This window comes from Cygnus atratus, chromosome 27 (genome assembly GCF_013377495.2).
Source record: "Cygnus atratus isolate AKBS03 ecotype Queensland, Australia chromosome 27, CAtr_DNAZoo_HiC_assembly, whole genome shotgun sequence".
Lineage (NCBI taxonomy): Eukaryota > Metazoa > Chordata > Aves > Anseriformes > Anatidae > Cygnus > Cygnus atratus.
In genome coordinates, this window is record NC_066388.1 from 678,400 (window position 1) to 697,660 (window position 19,261).

The following is a 19,261-nucleotide window of genomic DNA, read 5'->3' on the forward strand; positions in this document are numbered from 1 at the left end:
CTGTGAATTGAGGCCTGCTGCTACTCTTGTGCCATGCCACTTGATGTCTTGGTTAACTTTGTTTTCAAACTTCTTACAGGTGCTCCTTTTTCCACCAAAAAATAATAATAGCCAACAGGTGGGCTTGAACTCAAAAGGGAAAACAGGAGATTGGTTTATAAGCTTGTACAATTTATGAACAAAAAGTCTGAACTGGATTTCACACTGCTGGAGTTAAGGTGAATCTTTCGAAAATCTTTAGGATTGAGATGAGAAAAGTCGAATCTTCTGTTCCGACCTCCGTTGTTCCTTAGCTGGAACACACAATCACACTTTTCCCTTACTTTTGTCTTAAATTTTGAGGTAGTACCGTGCTTCTGGTGAACACCTGTCTCTAGATCAGTAGCCTGTGCTCTCTGTATAGTATGCAGTATCTGAGCTGCTCTGCAAAGTTAACGGGATTTTGTTGTTTACTGGAGCTTTTACTCTACAGTACGCACCTTAGCACAGTGCAGATGCTCTGCAGACCATGGCCAAACGGTGCAATGGCTAGTTACTACAGTTTTATAAATACATGGTGCAAGCATTAGTTATCGTAGTTTTCCAATTATTAGTATAGATTTGTCTTATTGATAGACTGTAAGAATTGAAGGCATTTGCAGCTCAGGAAGGATGACATTAAAGGCAATTTTTGGGCAAATTACCTTCTCTGGTCACCACCATGGTCTTAGAGAATCTGTTAGAATGGAGTAATAGGGCTGGAATGTTAATTTTGGCCTTTCTTCTAAAAACTTGTTATCTTAATTTCAGGATAGAATGGGAAAGACACAATTACTAGACGTAATTAACAATGAGCATAAAATCTGTATATATTGAAACTTTACAGAAATATTTGGGTGGGGTGGGGGAGGAGGGTGGGAGGGGGATGTCCAACGCTGGTACGAAGTAGTCACTTTAACATTGAAACCTCTGCCTCATTGAATTCAGGGTTTAATGTACTTGAAGCTCTGCAGTTCCTTATACAGCTTTTTTTTTTTTTTTTAATTTATACACGACTTTTTTGTATACTACATTGAAAATGTCTTTAACTTTCCTGCAGTTACTTTCTGCTCCCAGTGTACAGTGAATCTATGGCAAACGGGGGAGTTTTTCAGAGCAGATGTCTCAGACCTGTGTGTTCAGGACGTGTAGTGCATGAGACATGGCAACCCTTGGGTAACGCTGTCCGTTTGCTTTCAGTTTTCCATCATCTTCCCCCTGCCATTATCTTTGTGTAGCAAAACCATTTGCACTTACGATACACTCCTATATGTTGGATGTATTCACAATGTTGTTCTGAGAAAAAGAAAAAAGAAAAAAAAAATTCCCTATTCTGTTCTATTCCTGAGCGGCGAGCTCAGGTCCTTGCTGCCCCGCGTGGGCTCTCACTGCTCGGGAGTGGGGAATCGTGAAGCTGGAAGGCCAGCTGTGCTTGGCGCAGGAGACTTTGGTAATTAACGGGCAAACAAAAAGGGAAATCACACACGAATTTGCCAAAGTCATTCACCCACCCGCTGTTTCTCCTGAGGTACTGAGTGCACGGGGGCTTTCTGTGCGCGGCCCTCGCAGGCACCTCGCACGGCCTCGCGCCGGGTGCTTTGAGGACTCCTCGGTCACTTTGCTTTGTAAACGGACTGGATGAAAGAGCTTCACCTTCCTTGGTTGGACTGTGTCTCACTCTGGCGTCGCTTTTCCTTTTTAACCCGATCACGTTGCCACAGAACGTGGTGCTAGGTGCCGTTAGCTGGCTGGCCCCGAGGGCTGCGGCCAGAAGCGAGGCCCAGTGGGTGCACAACGCAGATACCTGCAGGCTCCGTCTCCATTTCCATGTACTATCTGTAACGATGACCTTTGTAGAGTCGTTATTTCTGTAGACTTTGTTTATCTGTACCAAACTTTGTAGATTCTGTGAAATGTTATTTTAACGAAATCACTTGAGTCTTTACTAGCAACGCATCACTATTCACTGAAGTCAATAGTAAGAGTTTTTGGAAGCTGACTAGAAGCTCTCGACACTAACGAAGTAGTGTTCAATTTCCCTGGCGATGTTCCACTGGGGCATTACTGTATTATGACTTGATGTTGCCGCATAGACTTTGAGATATACGATATTTTGGGGGGTTTTGTTGTTCGGCCTACGTTCTCTTGCATAGTGTGAAACCTGTAAAGCTTGGTTAACCTGTACATAGATAGCTTACTGTCCACTAGGTATAGTGTACTTAGAATTGCCTGTAATATTTTAGCTTCTTACTGAATGTGTGTGATGGTAGGACCATATAATTTTTGTACATTCTATTTACTGAGATGTTGCCTTTTTTTATTTTACAAATACTTTGGAATTCAGATGTGGTTTTTGCTTCCGTGAGGATTCATTTGGAAAGGTTTTTAACGACATTCCACTGATCTGAAATTTTGCTTGAGGTTGACTTCAATAAATCGTTCTGAATGTTCCAAGGCCCGGCCGCTTCCCGACGGGGGGGGACCGGGAGGGGGCCGGGGGGGGCCGGGGCCGCTCCGCCCCGGGCTGAGGCGGGGCCGGGGCCGGCGCCATGCGGGCGGGCGCGGCGGGGTTGGCGGCGGAGGCGGCGGCGAGGGGGCTGCTGGCGGCCGCCCTCGTGTGAGTCCGGGGGGGACCGGGGGGGGACCGGGATGCCGGGGGGCCGCGCCCCGAGCCGCCCCGAGCCGCCCCGGTGCCCCCGCAGGGTGCTGGAGGCGCTGCCGCCGTTCGAGCGCGTGGTGCAGCCCGAGGAGCTGTGGCTCTACAGGAACCCCTTCGTGGAGGCCGAGCGCGTCCCCGCCGTGCCCTTGTTCGTAAGTCGGCCGTGCCGGGGCTCCGAGGCAGGGCCGGGGGCCGGAAGCATCCCCAGCGCCCGGGGTCCTTCGTGCGCTGCGCGGGAAGGGCGGCGCGGCGTTGCCGGCAAGGCACCGGTCGCGGTCGGGGCTGGCGCCTTTGTAGCCCCGCCATCCGGCGTTGTCTTCTGGATCTTAACCGAGCTTGTCAATATTAGCGGAGACCGCTCGCCGGTGTTCGTTACCGGTCTCGCGTCCGGGTTGCAAGGTCCACGGTGCATAGTTCCCTTGCGCAATTGCTGCTGCCTTTAAGTCCGCGTCGCTGACAGATCTCACGTTGGTTTTGTGGCAGTTCATCGCCTTCCTGTCGCCCTTACTGCTGATTGTCCTGGCCAGGCTGTTCCTGGGCGCTGACCGAGACGACACGCGGGAGGCCTGCCTGGGTGAGCTTCTCGCCTCCTCCCTGCCCTCCCGCTGCGACCCCGGGGCTGTGGTATCACAGACGAGCCCTTGGCTCCTGCCAGGGCACAAACAGGGCTGGGGGCGTTAAAGCCGAGCTGCTGCGAGGCTCCTGCCGGCCTTTGCATGCATCAGAGCACATCAGGCAGGGGCATGGGCTGTGCTCACGGAGCTGTCAGGCTCGGGGCGGTGTCCTTCCCAGCACGGCTGGGCTGCGGTCAGCCTCCTTTCAGCCCCTGTCCCAGGGCGACAGGCCCTCGTTCCTCGCCGCAGGGGCAAGGCGAAGCTCGGCCGGAGCAAGCCAGAGCCGGGGGCTGAATCCGGAAGCACGGCAGCTCCGCCTGCGGGGCTCCCCTGTGCCGAGGCGGGGTTTGTGCAGCACTGACGTGAGCTCCCTGCTCTCTCCTAGCTGCCAGCCTTGCTCTCGTCCTCAACGGGGTTTTCACCAACACCCTGAAGCTCGTGGTGGGCAGGTGAGACGGTTGTCCCGCTCCTGGCTGCGCGGAGCTGGGCTGAGAGGTGTGCCTGCACGATGGCAGAGCTAGGAAGTGGGAGCGAGGGCTAGAAACTGAAGCTGGACATCCTCAGCCTAGAAACAAACGTGTTTTTTTCCAGCTGTAAGGATAATTTAGTATTAGAACAGATATTGGCAGGGATCTGCTGTCTTCTGAGCATCATTTAAATGGGCAGGTAGAGGCCTGCACCAGGGAGGAGCGTGCTGGCGCACGTACGAGGAGGAGATGGGGTGGTTGCACCTCTCTGGGCTGCCTGGCAGGATGGCACAATGCCACCCATGCTGCGTGGCGTTCCTCGGGCTGCGCGAGGGGGCACATTGAGGCCTCCCGAGCTTCCTCTGGGAGCACAGGGGCTACGTGCTTTGCTTCTCTGCCCCAGGCCGCGGCCGGACTTCTTCTATCGATGCTTCCCGGACGGACGAGCGAACGCGGAGCTGGCGTGCACAGGCGACCCCAGCATCGTGGCTGAGGGACGCAAAAGCTTCCCCAGCGGCCACGCTTCTTGTAAGTCCTCAGCGTCCCCAGGCAACGAAGCACGGTGAGCAGAAACCTGGGGAGAGGGGTTTGGTTTCTTACACCCCACAGCTCTGTCTGCATTCATTGGCCTCCTAAAAGGTAATCTGAAGCTGTGTGTAACTCCTGGGAGGAGGGATGCTTGCCAAGCACCGGCTGCTGGGGCTCCCCCCTCGCTCAGGAGCCGCCACTTCCCTTGGCTTCCATGAGCAGGGCAGACGTCCTCCACCAGCCCTTCTGTTTCCGCAGGGGAGAGGGCACAGGTTGGCTGAGGGTGCACAGCAGAGCCCAGCGCCGTTCCTGAAGCAAATCGTTCTCTTTCAGTTGCCTTTGCTGGTCTCGCCTTCTCTGCCTTCTACCTGGCCGGGAAGCTGCACTGCTTTGCTCCCGGCCAGCGTGGCACGGCTCTGCGGCTCTGCGCCTTCCTCCTCCCCCTGTTCATCGCCACCCTCATCGCCTTGTCCCGCACCTGCGACTACAAGCACCACTGGCAGGGTGGGTCGGCTGCAGGCGTGGACGGGGCAGGCACCACTGGGTGCCCCGAGCTGAAAAGCAGCGTGCTGGAAAACATTGCCGAGGCTCGTGAGGGTAAAAGGAAGCTAACGCTTTTCTGGTTTTGCCTTGCAGATGTGCTGGTCGGCTCAGTGATAGGCTTCGTGCTTGCGTACCTCTGCTACAGGCAGTATTACCCTCCTCTGACGGACTCCATGTGCCACAAACCATCTCTGTCTAAATCCAAACAGCTGCCAGCGCACCAAGAAAAGTCTGCGACTTCCAGCTTTCACCTGGACATATAACGAAGGGCTCTGTCCTGCTGGCGCCTTTCCTTCCGCTCCTTGGGTGACGGGGCAGGGGAGGCTGGAGGAGGTTGGTCCTGGCCCACAAGAATTGTCTCAAAGGGGGATGAACCTGAAAACCAAACGGGAACTCTTCTCTGCAGTGTTGGTAAGTTGTGCTGTTCAGGGGGCCTGTGTTTAGTTTTTGTGAGTTTTGTAGGCGTCCCTTCCTCTGGACCCAATGGAAAGTGAGTTCAGCAGCCAGCGTGCAAGCCTGCAGCAGGACAGCCCGGCTATGAAAGGTCCTGAAGCGGAAAACTGGAACAATGTGACTGTGTTGTGCCGTGTCTGGGGGGTGTTCTTGGGTCTGGGCCAGACAGCTCGGTCAGATGTCTCCCTTCAACCTGGCCGCGCTGTCCCACTCCTCACGGGAACTGTGTCGTAGTGAGTGCAGGGCCTGGCTGGTGCCGGGGTGACGTGCGTCTTTTCAGTCGGAGCTGAACTCATTTAGAGTAATAAGTGCAAGGCTGCAGCCTTTATCCATGGCTTAAGTGAGGGGGAGAGAGAAGATGCAACTAGCGTGATTGTTCTGTGCGTTATTGTGCTAGCCCTGTTTGTTTTCTTTTTCTCCAATTTGGCAAATAAAGGAGTTTAATTTTTCAAACGAGCTGTGGTACTGAAAACTTCACTTCAGTGGCTGGGTTTATGGCTGTACAAACAAACCATTTACTGTGGTATGTCTGCGTGGGTTTCTAGGTGGATATTTCTCTTTCTTTGTGGCTTTAGTAGAGTTATAAAGAGATGACAATCAGCAGAAAATGCACTAGTGTCTTAGAGCAAACCATGGTTTGCTTTCTCAGACAGTGGAAAGGCAGAGCGCTGCTGAGAAACCCAAGGTCCAGCTGTATGGCAGGACTGTCCTAAGTGGCTAGTTCTCACTAGTTTCACACAGATGAGTGTGTTCTTTGTCACGTGTATACATGTGCACACAGCAAGGGCGAGACTGCAGCACAGCGAGGCACCTGTGCCTCTGCCAAGCTCAGAGAATCACAATAACTAACAGACCACCCCTGCATCATCAGCTTGAGCCACAGAAGCCCTGTATGACCCTGCAGCTTTAGTAAAAGTTACAGAAATAGCTTAACTTTCCTTTAAGATTTTGAAAATATAAGTTCTTCAACCCACTCCCTCTCCTCCAAACATGAACACAACAGAGTCGTCTATTTATTTATTTTGGCTTTTACTGGAAAAGACATTAAATAACATTTAAAATTCTTTTTTTCTTTCTTTCTCTTTTTTTTTTTTAACAAAGTGCATAACTTAAAAAGCTGATCATGAATTGAATGTCCCATGTTAAGACTGTTCCTTTTCCTACTCTTGTAGGAGACGCTTTAGCAATCAGTAATTCAGGCTCCGACTGAGCAGCATGTCTGTTTCTGCAGTCAGGTAAAAGAACAGCTTCAGTTCCTTTGGGGTGGGAGGAGGTTGTAGGCTGCAAACAACACCTTTCAAGTAGTGCAAATAACGTAGTACAACAGAGGACAAACAAACTGAGGCCGTGGATACAAGGCTTATTACCCCATGCAGGGCAAAAGTCAGGGGGAGGGAAGGTGGCTTGGCTCTTTCCAAAGGCTGTCCCGTATTATCAAAGCAATGGCCTTACACATCACCGAAACATCTGCCTCTGCCCTGCTCTGGTGCTCCAGCTTCAGTCGAGGCAGTGAGTCAGCCTGGATGGTTTTGGTCACAAGGGGTGGATCACCTGGGGCTCTCTGGCCCCGTTGCCCTTGGAGCAGAGCTAACAGAGAACAGCAAGCTGCAGCCTGCGCTGCACGCAAAGCTGCTCTCGTTTCTTCAGTTTTGTGTATTTGCAAACAAAAACAGTGACTGGAGCCTGGCTGGCATGAGACCCCTGTAGCCACCTTGAAAGCCACGCGGCAGGACAGCAGCACTGCTGCGTGCCCCTGCAAAGCACGGGAGGGAGCTGTCCCTCCAGGCCTCTGCATTGCCTGGGGCAGCTGCTTTCCCCCAGCCTAGCTGTAGTTTGGATCTGGAGGTAAAACTTTCCTCATGCAGGGTTACACCTAGCTGCTAGCTATGGTCCTGTGGGAAACGCACGCAGTGCCTGGGGGCGGGGGGGCCCTTTGTGTGCTGGCCCCTGTGGGCTGGGAGCTGCGGGTGGTGAGCGGTCGCTGCCGCCGTGTTACAGCAGGCAGCGGCGCCCAGGTAGGTCACGTACTCACAGCCATGCCACTCTCACCAGTTGTTTATGGGGCAATCCCGCCGGGCACGGCCCACGGGTGCACAAACAGCATCAGTGGCAAGGGGATGAGGACGGCTGGTACACAAACTCCTACCTGATGCCCGTGCTCCTTGTCTGCACCGCCCAAAGACTGCAGTGCGAGCCTAGTGCCCTGTGCTACGGCAGGGAGAAAGGCAGCGCCTCATCCTTCTCCCAGGAGAAGTCAGCATCTCCTTCCCTCGGCAAGGCCGCTGTAGCTCCCTCCATGCTGCGTGTTTAAGGCTTTTATTTCTCAGGGTCGCAAGCTGTGAGTTGCGGCGCTAAGCCCGCAGCAGAGTTCAGGCCCTCCTATGTCAATTCCTAGCCCAGGCAACCGGTCTGCATCAGTACTGCAAAGCTGGTGTGATAGCCTACAGGGTGGGCAGACAGAGCTCAGGGCTGAGAAGTACTTATTGCACAGGGAGTCACAGTGCAAGTGCTGTGCGTTTGTGTGTGTGTGTTAGCAGAAGTGGTTTCCTTTAATTATTTTTTTTCACCCTACCCAAAATGGAGGAAAATCGTCCTTATCTCCAGGTAGCAGCAAGTACTGGGGAAGCAGCATGCGGGACACAGCAGCAGAGGAGAGAGGAAGGCAGAGAAGAAGTCCGGACTTTCCTGGTGAGTACTCGGTTGAATCATATCTAAAAAAGCAAACAGAACGCAGGAATAAGCTCCTGGTGTCTGATGGTGCTTGTGTGCAGGGTCAGAGGTCTTTCCACCAAACGTGCTGTCAGGACAAAGAGAAGCCCAACACAAATCCTTGCCTTGGATGCAGGGCTGTAAGTAAGGCACACGTTCCCTCAGATGGACCATACGTCCTCTGAGGTCTCCCAGGAAATCTGGCAGAAGAGCACAGGCAAGGTGACTTACGTCAGGCGGCCAGAACAGCCCAGGTAGGTCATTGGCTTCCGGGCAAAGGTTGATCCAGTGTAATGCCTTGTGTCTGGTAGATCTCCTTCAGAACCAGCAGAACCGTGTCCTCTGACTCCCTGGAGGAGGGGGACATGGGCATTAGAGGGGGACACTTCCCTCCGCTCTCAGGACATCCGTGATGGCTATGGGGTAGGCGCAGCCTCTGCCAGTGCCGCCAGTACCAGGCAAGAACGACGCCAGGCTCCTTCCCACCCCCCCATCCTACGTCGGTATTAGACAGGAGCGTACCTTGCTTACTCAGTTAAAGCTTTTCTTATTACATTGGCTTTAAAAATGACACTATTCGGCTGGTATCAGACAAATTTGAAGCTTGACAGCTATGCAGAAGCTTACCAATAGCAGAGGTGCCCTTGTAGTGCAAATAAATATTCGTTAAAGCTCTCGATTGGCTTCTCCTGTAGCACGTAGTCTATGCGATTCCCTCCGTTCAGCCTCCCCACGTTAATGGGGGAAGCCTCCTCCTTCGCTGCTGGGGGGGGCTCTTCTGGCTTTACGTCTGGAGGAACGAAGAGGAGTGTGGTTCAGCCACGGGGCACCAGCACCCAGGAAAGTGCAGCCCATAGCCGTGCCCTCCCTTGCCCCACGGACAGGAGGAGGGAGAGGCCAGCTCTCCCTTTGGACTCCTGCAGACGAGAGGCCGCTGACGTGCCCGGTGACTCCCCCCCAGGGCGCTCTGACTCTTGGAGAACAGGACTGCAGGAGACAGCTAGAGGAGGGCAACGGCCTGGCAGTCCCACAAGGTGCCGTGGTGTGCCACGACTCCCAGGAGACCTTTCCTGACCAGCCAGCCTGCCACGTGCACGGTAGAAGTGCCAAATTCATCTCCCCCTTCATCAGGCAGTAATGACAGAAGGTCACAGCATTTGCAGAGACTACCATGGGTGCAGCTTAGCTTGAAGGCCAGCCGTTTGCTGAGCGCAGAAGACAGCAGCACCTGGCTTTGACACCAGGATGGGTAACAGGCAGCTCCAAGGAGCCTCTCTGGGGGCTGGTGGCGATGCCGCATCCCTCACTCCCTGCCGCCCCGCGCACCCCACCAACCTGGTGGCGGACCTGTCTGCTTCTCCACGCTGGCCTCGGCCTCTGCCTCTGCCTCCACATCGGTGCTCCCGGCCTCCACAGCTGGCAGCGGGGCGCGGGTGAAGGACTGCCAGGCCACCCGCAGGGACCCCAGCAGGTTGTTCTTCAGGTCCACGCTCATGCGCGTCAGCCCTTCTTTCAGCTCTGAAAGGCAGGGGCTCAGCGTCAGGCCTGGGGCTGCAGCTGCGGCCGGCTGAGACGTCGGCCGTGCCCCTTACCTAGGTGCATCCTCTTCCTGCCTTTGTGGTGAGGCAGCAGCATGGGCTCAAACTCCACGTCCGGGACAATCATGGGCTCGATCCTGTACGCCACGGGGTCAAACTGTGCGGAGGAGGAGGGCAGTGAGCAAGGCGCACGCCGTGCCTCTCGCACAGGAGGGCTCTGGCTCTTATACCTACAGGGTGGAAGATGTTGAAGAAGCCTTTGCAGGTGGGCAGGCTGTAGTTGGGGTTGATCCTCTTCACTCCTCGCACTGTGAGAAACATCCCAATGGGAGACCCAAAAGCAAAGAAGATGGTGGGCTTGTAGATCAGCTGAGGGTAGTTTGCCGAGACCTAGGAGAGAGAGATTTGGGTTTGTTTCACGAGACAGACTCCATGCTGGTGCTGCAGGTGCTTCGTTGCTCAAGGACGGTGACGGGCTCAGCAGTTACCTGTCCTAAGCCAATGTCCCGGTACTGGCAGTCCCTGCTGTCGCTTGTGCCATCGGGGCCAGTCTGCCCGCTGTGCCCAGGAGCTGCTGCGCTCCGCTCGCTGACGCCCTGCAGCAACACAAAGGGAACCCTGCAGGGGCAGATCCTGCAGCGAGTCCGCGCCACGGCCCCTGCGCAAGGGTGCGAGGCAGTGAGCTGCCGTCACCCCTACCCCTCCAGAACCAGGTCTGGCGGTGGTCAAGGTGAGAAACTCCTCCTGAGCACTTTCACTGTATTTGAGGCAACGCTATCCTTCCCCAGCACTGAGCACCGCTCTAGCGGGCGCCGCTTGCTTCAGTCTCTGCCACCACGGACACAGCATCCTGCTCTGGGGTCACCGTTCCTGACTACGGGATAGAGACCCTGTGGGAGGGCAACATCCATAACGCTAGCTCCAAAGGTGAGCCCCTGAAAGCTGTCTAAACAGGAATGGCCAGGAATGAGGCGTTCAGGGTGCTCAGGGACTGACACCTCGCGACCTGTGTACCGCGATCGTAAGTGGTGACGCTGGTCCTTGTCTGAGCGAAGTGACACGGCCTGGATGAAGATAAGCCACCCAGAAGACACACCTGCATCTCCTTCTTGGAGCTGATGTAATTGAGGATCTTCATTCTTGGTCCTAAGGGAATTCCCACTTCTTTAAGGTTTTCCTCTGTGCACAAGAACTAGAAAATAAGCAACACGGCTATTAGCCCAGGAGCAGAGAGGTGTCTGCAGTTACGTACTACTGTTCTCTATCATTCTGTTCCTGCTGCACTCCAAAGAGACGTTTCATGTGCAAGTGACTCAGTACCAGGAAGATGTGCACGGGGGGAGGACTGGGAAGAAAAACAAAGGAGAAATGCAAGAGATGGCAAAAAAAAAAAAAAAAAGAGCTTCTTACTAGTGCTTCTCTGTCTATTTTCTCCTTCTCAAAAACATCGCAGTATTCAGACAGGTCCAGCTTCTTCAGAATTTCTTTTAATTCCTCAACGCTTGTGTTACTTGAAGCTGTCCTAGAGCCCTGTGAAGAGAGCCATCAGGGACTGTGCTTTCTGCTCACTTATTTTCTTTCTGTGCATTTTGGACCTTCTCCTCCTTCCCCTACCCCTGCACAGCTCCCCACGCGGGTGCTGCGGGAATGCCCTGGCTCCCTGCTCAGCCAGCGAGCTCGTACCTCTCTGCTCTGCTCGTCCTCCTCGGGAGCAGCCTTCTGGTTCGTCAGGAGATCAAACAGAATTAGTGACCCTAGAAACGAAGCACAGATGGATAGAGCATCAGCATCTCCTCAGGGACAAACCCTGAGCCATCTCCCTTCTGGGCTGGAAAGACCGGTGCCCTCCCTGCTCCCACGCTACGGGGACACCGTGGTGACAGCCACTTCCCTGGGACCGCAGGGAAGTTCCTTACCCAAGCTGTGACCCGCGATGGAGACCCCCCCTTTGAAGTGTGGGTTCCTCTGCAGGAAGAGCTGGTACAGGCGGTTCATTTCGGACGCCACCGTATCCACAATGGTCTGGCAATAGGTGGAGCTGTTGTAGAAGAAAACGTCCAGGATGGTGTCGTTTATGAAGTGACGCAGGCGATTGATGCTTGGCAAAGTGATTCGCTCCAGGTCCCTGCAGGGGCCAAAAAGAGGAGAGGAAACTGCTGTTAGAGGTGCCCATGAACCCTAACACATTTCTAAGGCAAAGCTTAAGTTGAGAGAAGAACTGCCACCGTCTCAAAGGATGTGATGTTGTAATCCAGGTTCTTTAGCAGAGACTAAATCTGGAGCACAGCCTCTGCTCTCACAGAGCACCCGGGAACCTCCCTAGGCAGGAGTGTAAGAGCCTGTCCTTCCTTCCCCAGGAACCCAACCTGCTTCCTCCCCCTCCTAGGGCACTGCAGAGCGATGTGTAAGTGCTGAAACGGGGTATTCCGTTTCCAGAGGTCCTATTTAATTAGATGTGGATGCCCGTGGTCCCTTCTAATCTTAGCTAAGAAAAGGCAGAAGCTTCTTCCCTCCGGCTGCGTGCTGATCAGATCAGACACCTGCTGTGCTCTGCAAAGCAGGGCTGGGCAGAGGGGTGGAGGGTTGTGCACGGGGTGCTCCCCGTCTGTCCTGGTCACCCGTGCACACTCACAGCCCCGAACACTCACGGCTTTCCCTTCGTCTGCAGCGGTTGCTACAAAAAGCAGCATTTGCATGGGAGGAGGCTGGCTGCGGACACTTACACGTCCACCCCGGTGGAGTGGAGGGAGCTGTGCCAGTTCACGGGCAGGAACTCCACGCGGCCGATCTGCTCCTGCTCCTGGGCTTTCTTGAAGTGTGCCTGCAGCATGCTCAGGGAAACGTTCCTGAAGTCGTTCACTGGAAAAAAAACGTGAACTCTTATCAAGAGCAGCAGGGCTATAGGGCAAGCCTGCTGCATCAACAACGCTTAATAAGATAAAAGAAAAGATCATTACCGGGGGAAATCCCACCAGGGTCTTTAAGCTGCTGCTGCTACCCTAAGACCTTGAATCTTTAACTACAAGATCAAGGGAAGGCTCCATGTCCTTACATGTGTGTTTACTGGATTTTGCTGCCCCATCTGTAACAAGCCTCCTTTCCACGTGTGCAGGGCTTTAACACGGCAGTCAAGATAAGGAAGGTACTTTTAGGAATTTAGAAGAAAAAAGAAACCATTGTGAAGATGCATACGTTAGAAGGCGAGGGAGGAGAAGAACTTGAAATTACTCAGTTTTGAGGAGGGTGAGAGGCTGATTTCCCTGATTTCAAATGAGCAGCCTTGGAAATAGTTTCATTGGATGAACGTATAGAAGAACAGACTGCGTTAAAGACAGCCTGCTATGAAAAATCCCAGCTCCCTTGAGTTCTACAAGTTAAGTGATGTGGGGCTTCCAGGCAGTTTCGGTGATGACCTCTCATCAGAACCGAAGGTCTCTACAACTACTAAGAAACAGGTCAGACTGGAGTTCATTCTGCTTAGTGTCCTGTCTCCTCCGGTACTGATCAGTGCTGGATGTGTAGAGGAGTGCATGACAACAGCAGTCAACAACTTCCTCTCACACTCCCCTAGCCTCCAGGGATTTGCACTTCAGGGATTTCCTGAGCCGGAAGCAGCGTCCCTGGGTTTTTGTCCAAAATCATGCCAGAGGCTGCCGGGTTGGTGTTACACCCAGTGAGATTAACCTGGAGCAATAGACTGAGCAGGTTACTAATTAGTTTAGCAGGTTTAGACAGCTGGAAAATCTGTATCCAGTTTGGGAAGCTCACTATTTTGAGCAGCAGCAGAATGCAATGATGAAAAGTGGTTGCCCAAACCTTTCCAGACAGTAGGATTTAATGGATTAGCAAGCACTGTATTCACACTCCCCATTGCAGTCTGCAAATTCAGCTGTGCGGCTTGCCAAGACGAGTGCCAGGATGGTTTGAATGCGCTTTGACAGTGTTTCCCACTGTCCATGCAGAGGAGGGTTTACTCGCTCTGCTGAACGCAGCGTATGGAAAGAGCTCCCCGGCCTGGCTCGCCACCTACCACACTGGACAATGCTTCTGAACCGAATGTCGCACGCTGGGCCGATGCCGTGCACGACGAACACCAGGTGATCGATTTGCAGAGGTTCTCCTGCGGATAAAAAGAAGAGGTCGGAACACAGACCCTGCCAGAGACCACCACTGAAGGAGGAACCGACCCAGTGAAACCACGTGCTCTGCAGGACAGTGCCAGCCTCCCATCCTCATCTCAGTCCAGGTTAAAAAAAAAAAAAAAAAAAAAAAGAAAAAGTGAGTTGGTGCCCCGAGTCTGTACCTTAAGGCAGTGGCACTTCTCGAGTTTCTGAACTGCTTGTCCTGCTGAGTTCTGTCCTGCTGAATTCCCCTTCCCACCTGGGATGGGTCCAGATCGAGGGGACAGCGCAGGAAGGTGAGGTGGCTCGAGGAGCTTCACCCATGCTGTCACTGTCCACGTTTGGCACAGGGAGAGGGCACGACCCAGAGGACTTGTTGCAGCTGCCCCGTGCACAGCCTCGAGTCACCCAGCCTGAGCACGGCCGAGGCTCAGCGCTCCGGCAGGAGCTGCCTCTCTCAAGCAGGCACCAGGAGCAGTTGCATTTTGGTCCCGACTTCCCACACACTGTAGTTTGCATAAGTGCTTTCCCAAAGGCATATGCGCATGGAAAACAAAGGCGTTAGACGGGAAAAAATGCCTGTCCTCACCAACAGGACAAGTCACGCAGCCTGACAGCAGCTCAGAGCTGATCCGCAGCTGCAGAGATGGGGAGAGCATAGGAGCCAGACAGATACCAGCACGGAAGGCTGAGTGGTAAGCTCCGGTGTCCCCAGCACGGAAGGAAACTCCCTTCCTTTAAGAACATACATGCCAAAACCTCAGGAGTAATTTCAGGCACCCTGGCGCTCTCAGCAGCTCTGGTTTCAGAGCGCAGGAGCTGGAAGCACCTCTCTTCCCACGTGCCTGCCTCCTCTCTGCACTGATGTGCACTGGGGGCTCTCTGGCACTACAAAGGTTTCTAAAAACCTTTCATTTCCTTTTGACACAAAACTTTTAGACGTGCCCTTCATGGATAAGGATTATGGATGCTTCTGACGGTCTTTTTGAGAAACTGTGTGGTAAACAGACTCTCTAGCTTTGGCTGGGCCTAAGGGAGGGAGAAGCAAGCTCACCATTGGGGATCTCAACGGCGATGTTTTCTACTCCTCTCTTCACAGTCCGAGGTCGACCTTGTTCTGTAGGAGTTGAGCCCCAATCATCAGAGGTGGCAACCGGATGGTAGTGCACCATCAGCTGTAAACAACACGAGCCTGTCATTAAGCTGCAGCGCACGCTGTGGTTAAGCAGAGGAGACGGTTCACTACAATGGCTGATACGTGAGGTATGGAGAGGCTCCAGACCATGCTGTTGTAACCGAGCTGCTACGAGCCCTTTGCACAGAGTGAAAGGTGCTTGGAGAGAAACGTTACAGTGTGAAATACCGCTGGCACCGCCCTCGGCTCTACAGCAGGTAGGAGAGGGGAATGGCATTTAGACAAAATTGATTTCTAAGCAGAGGTGGTTAAAAGAAACCGCATAAAAGCGGAACGTAGACAGGCTCCCAAGAGAACTAAAGGGAGGCATGTGATGGCTTTCCCCCATCACTGAGGAATGTCCTTGCCAGCCCACAGAGAGATCACTCTGCTCACCTTTGGGTTGTGCAAGATGATGATCTCCCTGCTAGGGGACTCCAGTTTCTTCTTCCACTCATCCAGGGTTACAGCAATCATGTAAGCTTCCTGAGGAAAAGAATGCCCCCGTGAGTCAGCTGAAGGTATGCCCACAAATATTCAACCACTTGAGACATTTCCCATCCATTTTAAGGCATCACTTTGTGAAAGAGGAATAGAAATCAGCTAGGTCGAATTGGGGAAGCAACAGGATTATCTAAATATAACCTCCTAGGAAGTTTCTAAAACGCCCCCGTTTCAATGGCAGCAACAGACCATCAGAATCAATTCAGAACTGCGTTTTTGGCACATCAGGATACAGATGATTGTAAATCAGTGCATGTGTCTGCAAAGAAAAGCCCCCAGCCACTAACAGTATAGACCAGCGGGAGTGTAACACTACACAGCATTCGGCAGGTCCCTGTAATGATAAATACTCTTACAACTCCTTTGGGTTTGGGTTTGGTGAAACTATGAGCGTGGTGAGGATGATTCTCACAGGAACAATCAAACTGCAGAAGTTGTAACAGGCAGGGTCAGGAGAAAAAAAAAGAACAAAGATGCTAGGGAGAGGCTGCAAGCAAGGCCCGAGCTGCACGGCTCGCGGAGAACAACCGGGCTCTTGAGGAGAAAGATGCGGGATGCTGCTGGGTGGGGGCAGGAGGAAGGGGAGGCCGCCTAGCTCCAGCAGGCTGGAAGGGAGACAGTGGCAGTATTTACAGTTATGTTAATCAGATGTGAAAATGTCATGCCAAAGCCTCTTTTGAGTTCATGTCCTCAGGCGTGACTGCGGTGCCAGTAGCCCCATATGGAGTTTGGGACGTCAGGGCCAGTGTTTGACAATTAGAGGGCAAGATGGATGCTGTCAGGCAAGGCGTGTTTACCTCCAGCTCCTCACTGAAGGTCTCCGAGTAGGGAATGTACTTGTTGTCCTTGTCTCCCTTGTAAAACCAGGTGCAGCGACGCACCTCGGAGACCTCCTCCTCCCAGTACACTGCGACGCGCTGCCTCTGCTTCAGGTGAACGTCGTACCTACCCCCCGACGTTGGGACAACCACGTCTTCCTTCTCTTTTCCTGCAGGAACCAAAGGCCAAAATTACTCACGAGAGGACCACAAAGGCACGCTACCAGAAAGCTGTGTACTGCGCACGATCGGAGGGCTGAGCCCGGAGCACCTTCCGTGGGCAGCACACGAACACCACGAACGAGCAGCGGCGACAAACGCCCGTGTTCTCTGTACTCGAGCACTGAGAACGGTGTCGGAGAGCATCCGAGGAGGGAGATGCCCCAAGTCAGACTTCCCCCAGAGGCAGAAGGTGAGGAGAGAGCACGGAGCTACCGGCAGCTGTTAGCAGCACGAGGCCTTGTCCCAAGTGGTGCCAGGCACCGCTGCGTGTCCGTGTGAAGCAGCACACGTCCGCACGGGAGACATCTCCCGGGGACATTTGCGCTGTCCGTCCCCGAGAGAAGGGCGCCTCGCACTGTGATTATACATAATTTCGAGCACGTGTCCACCGAACGAGGTCGGGGCACGCGATGCACCCCGCCGGCCCCGGCTGCTGACGCGCCCCCAGCTCGAGGCGTAGGCGTGCTGCCAGCGCAGTCCCCACCGACGATTCCCCAGGGGCAGCGCCGCACCCCCGGCGGCAGCCTCGGGCTCTCCCCCGCCGCCCGGCCCGCACCCCAGCTTCCTGCCGCCCTCCCGGGAGCCGGGCTAAGGCCGGGGCCGGCTGGAGCCCGGCAGCTCCGAGCGGAGCGGCGGAGCCCCCCCCGTACCTGCGCCGTGCGCCTCCTCCAGCCTCGCCGAGTCCTGCGCGCTGAAGGGCACCCAGCGCTCCCGGGGCTCGCCGGCCTTGCGGTAGAACCAGTGCGGGGCCACCGCCTCGTAGCGGGGCTCGGCGGGGCCGGGGGCCGGCGGCGGCTGCTCCGGGGGCTGCTCCCGGCCGGCCATGGGCGGCGCTGGAACCGGGCGCCGGGAGCCGCGGCGGAACCGGGAACCGGGCGCCGGGCTCGGCTCGGCCGCGCGTGTACGGGGCCGAAGGGCGCGGGCCGGGCCCGGCTGCTGTCGCCCCCCGCCGCCCCCGTTACCGAGGCGGCTCCTCCGGCGGCGCAGGCCCGGCCCGGCCCCGCGCCCGGCCCGGCCCAGCCCGGGGCGGTGCTCCCCGGCCGGCCCCGCCCGCCGCGGCGCTGCCGGGCCCCCGGGACGGGGCTGGGGCTGGGGCCGGCCCCACAAACGCGGCCACCCCCCGGCTCAGCGGGCGCGGCCCCACCGCAGCCCGGTACCCGGTACCCGGTGGGCCCTGCGCTGCGGTACCGGCGTGGGGCCTGTGCGGGGCCCCCCCCGCCCTGCGGGACCAGCTCACGGGAACCCCTTGTAGTGGCGGGGGGTGCGGGTGTGAGGGGCACGGGGAAAGGGGCTCGGTGCCTGGGGAGAGGCTCGGTTCCCGGGGAGAGGTTCGGTTCCTACAGAGCCCAGCCTCGCGGAGCACAGAACAACGCTTGGGGTTGGATCCCGCAGTGGGGTGGGTGCTGTGGGATCAGGCCAGGAACGGTCGTCGTGGGTACCGGGACATCGGTGCTCAGCTCCAGCACGGCCCCTTGCCGGGAGCACGGGGCAGCCACAAGTGCTGAAACCCTCAGACCCTCGTTTTTCCATCCGCAGAGCAAATGGCTGCAAGCATCGCCCGTGCAGCCGCTCCTCCGCAGGCCAGCGCCAGCTGGGCTGCCCACACGGCGCTGCTGCCCGACTGCTGCAGCGAGCCCGGCCCGTCGGGGAGCAGCCTGGGCCCTGCTCCGAGGGGCATGGAAGGCATCGGGAACCCCGCGGGTACGTCAGCAGGAGCTTTCTGCAGGCTGCGGCACCGCAGGTGTGCCCTAATCCCGTCACTGCCCCCCGTTCAGCAGGGCTTCGGGGAAAACAAGCCAACCCCATCTGTCCGAGGGACACGCGAGCTGCTGCTCGGCTGGAAGCGTAATCCAGAGTCACGTCTCCTCACAGACCTGCTCAAATAATCAGCCCTGCCGAAATGACAACCTGCCATTTCAGCCCGCCTTTCAATTTTATTTCATGTGATTTTAAATAGGGGCTTACATAATCCCCTGCCAAGTCCTTCCCATATGCAGGGACTTAAACTCCGGAAGAGGAAATACCGTGAAGGAATTTGTTACCTTGATGGGTTTGGCACCAAAACACCAAAAAAGAAAAACACCTCCCCTCCTCCAGACTTTATCTGCTCGTATGCCACGCACATACCTACAGTTTTTCTTATGAATAGATAAAGTTATAATTCCTACCACATCTCCGCAGCAGGAAACCTTTGCACCAGTCCACAGAGCACTGGTGATACAGCAGCTGCGTGTACAGTTTTTTCTCCTCTCCTAGCTGACTGCATTGCAGTGTTAGACAGGTTGCAAGATAACCAGGATCGCTCCACGTGCCTCCTTGCACAGGTGGAACTGACCCACCTCTTCTGTCTGGCAACCAGCAGGGGAGAGACGTGAGTAGGAGAGCAAACAGGATGCAGTAAACAAAGCAGCTTTGTTATTGATGCAAATCTGGCTGCTGGAAATGAAACCAACGTAGAAAACAAAGTTCCAGCCAGCTCCAGGGATTCCAGGCTGACTGCATCTGGCTGATAGCTTCTCCCCTGCATGAACCTTCAGGTGGTGACTTGCTGCAGCGCTTCTGCTGGTGACGCCGTGTCCTCCAGAACGCGGCAGCGCTGACACATCAGCCGCCTGTTTGTGGCCATGTTCCTCAAGTGACAGTGGCAAAGCGAGCTGTGGAAGCTCATCGGTAGCGGGGTGAGACCTCCCTAGGGCTGGTGGCCACGTTTTGCCTATAACAAGGACGTGTTCTGGGTTAAGGTGAGGCTTCAGTTCTGCACGCTCCTCTTGGTATGTTTTGTAGGGGCTGATTGAGCAACGTGGGGGCAGACCCTGCTGTTAGGGGCTGGGTGGAGGAAGGCTGCAGGCACCCTCGCAGCCGTGGCAGCTGTCCGCTGTACGAGGCACCGATT

At 55.2% G+C, this 19,261-nt stretch overlaps 3 protein-coding genes across 8 annotated transcripts in view; 2 read left to right on the plus strand and 1 right to left on the minus strand.

Annotated features, from left to right (window-relative positions):
- Positions 1-2,463, plus strand: part of NSD3 (nuclear receptor binding SET domain protein 3) — a 43,119-nt gene extending 40,656 nt beyond the window's left edge. For 2 of the 3 annotated variants that reach the window (XM_050715763.1, XM_050715762.1), the window contains exon 25: positions 1,079-2,463. The gene's annotated coding sequence lies outside the window, so the exon portion shown is untranslated. Of the gene's footprint in view, positions 1-79; positions 107-1,078 lie in introns of those variants that run through there. The other variant, XM_050715761.1, reaches the window with a different exon arrangement.
- Positions 2,464-2,550: 87 nt separating this feature from the next.
- On the plus strand, positions 2,551-5,738 carry PLPP5 (phospholipid phosphatase 5). Of its 3 annotated transcripts, none has more exons than XM_035562784.2 (7): positions 2,551-2,635; positions 2,721-2,829; positions 3,161-3,251; positions 3,677-3,740; positions 4,162-4,320; positions 4,620-4,790; positions 4,923-5,738. In XM_035562784.2, exons 1-7 carry the CDS (start codon positions 2,568-2,570, stop codon positions 5,026-5,028), a joined length of 768 nt encoding a protein of 255 aa, XP_035418677.2. In that variant the 5' UTR covers positions 2,551-2,567; the 3' UTR covers positions 5,029-5,738. The 3 variants fall into 3 exon arrangements, with proteins under 3 accessions (XP_035418677.2, XP_035418676.2, XP_035418678.2); XM_035562783.2 differs by having other exon boundaries at positions 4,162-4,286; XM_035562785.2 differs by lacking the exon at positions 3,677-3,740.
- A 556-nt stretch (positions 5,739-6,294) lies between these two features.
- On the minus strand, positions 6,295-17,294 carry DDHD2 (DDHD domain containing 2). Of its 2 annotated transcripts, none has more exons than XM_035562786.2 (17): positions 17,019-17,294; positions 16,126-16,316; positions 15,221-15,310; positions 14,705-14,825; positions 13,560-13,649; positions 12,253-12,388; positions 11,446-11,654; positions 11,213-11,283; positions 10,940-11,059; positions 10,626-10,721; positions 10,018-10,125; positions 9,764-9,919; positions 9,584-9,686; positions 9,339-9,509; positions 8,619-8,781; positions 8,223-8,341; positions 6,295-7,993 (listed from the first exon to the last, which is right to left on the minus strand). In XM_035562786.2, the coding sequence occupies exons 1-16, from the start codon at positions 17,191-17,193 to the stop codon at positions 8,251-8,253; spliced, it is 2,091 nt and encodes a 696-aa protein (XP_035418679.1). In that variant the 5' UTR covers positions 17,194-17,294; the 3' UTR covers positions 6,295-7,993; positions 8,223-8,250. The 2 variants fall into 2 exon arrangements, with proteins under 2 accessions (XP_035418679.1, XP_050571733.1); XM_050715776.1 differs by having other exon boundaries at positions 9,327-9,509; positions 17,019-17,208.
- Between the last annotated feature and the right edge of the window lie 1,967 nt (positions 17,295-19,261).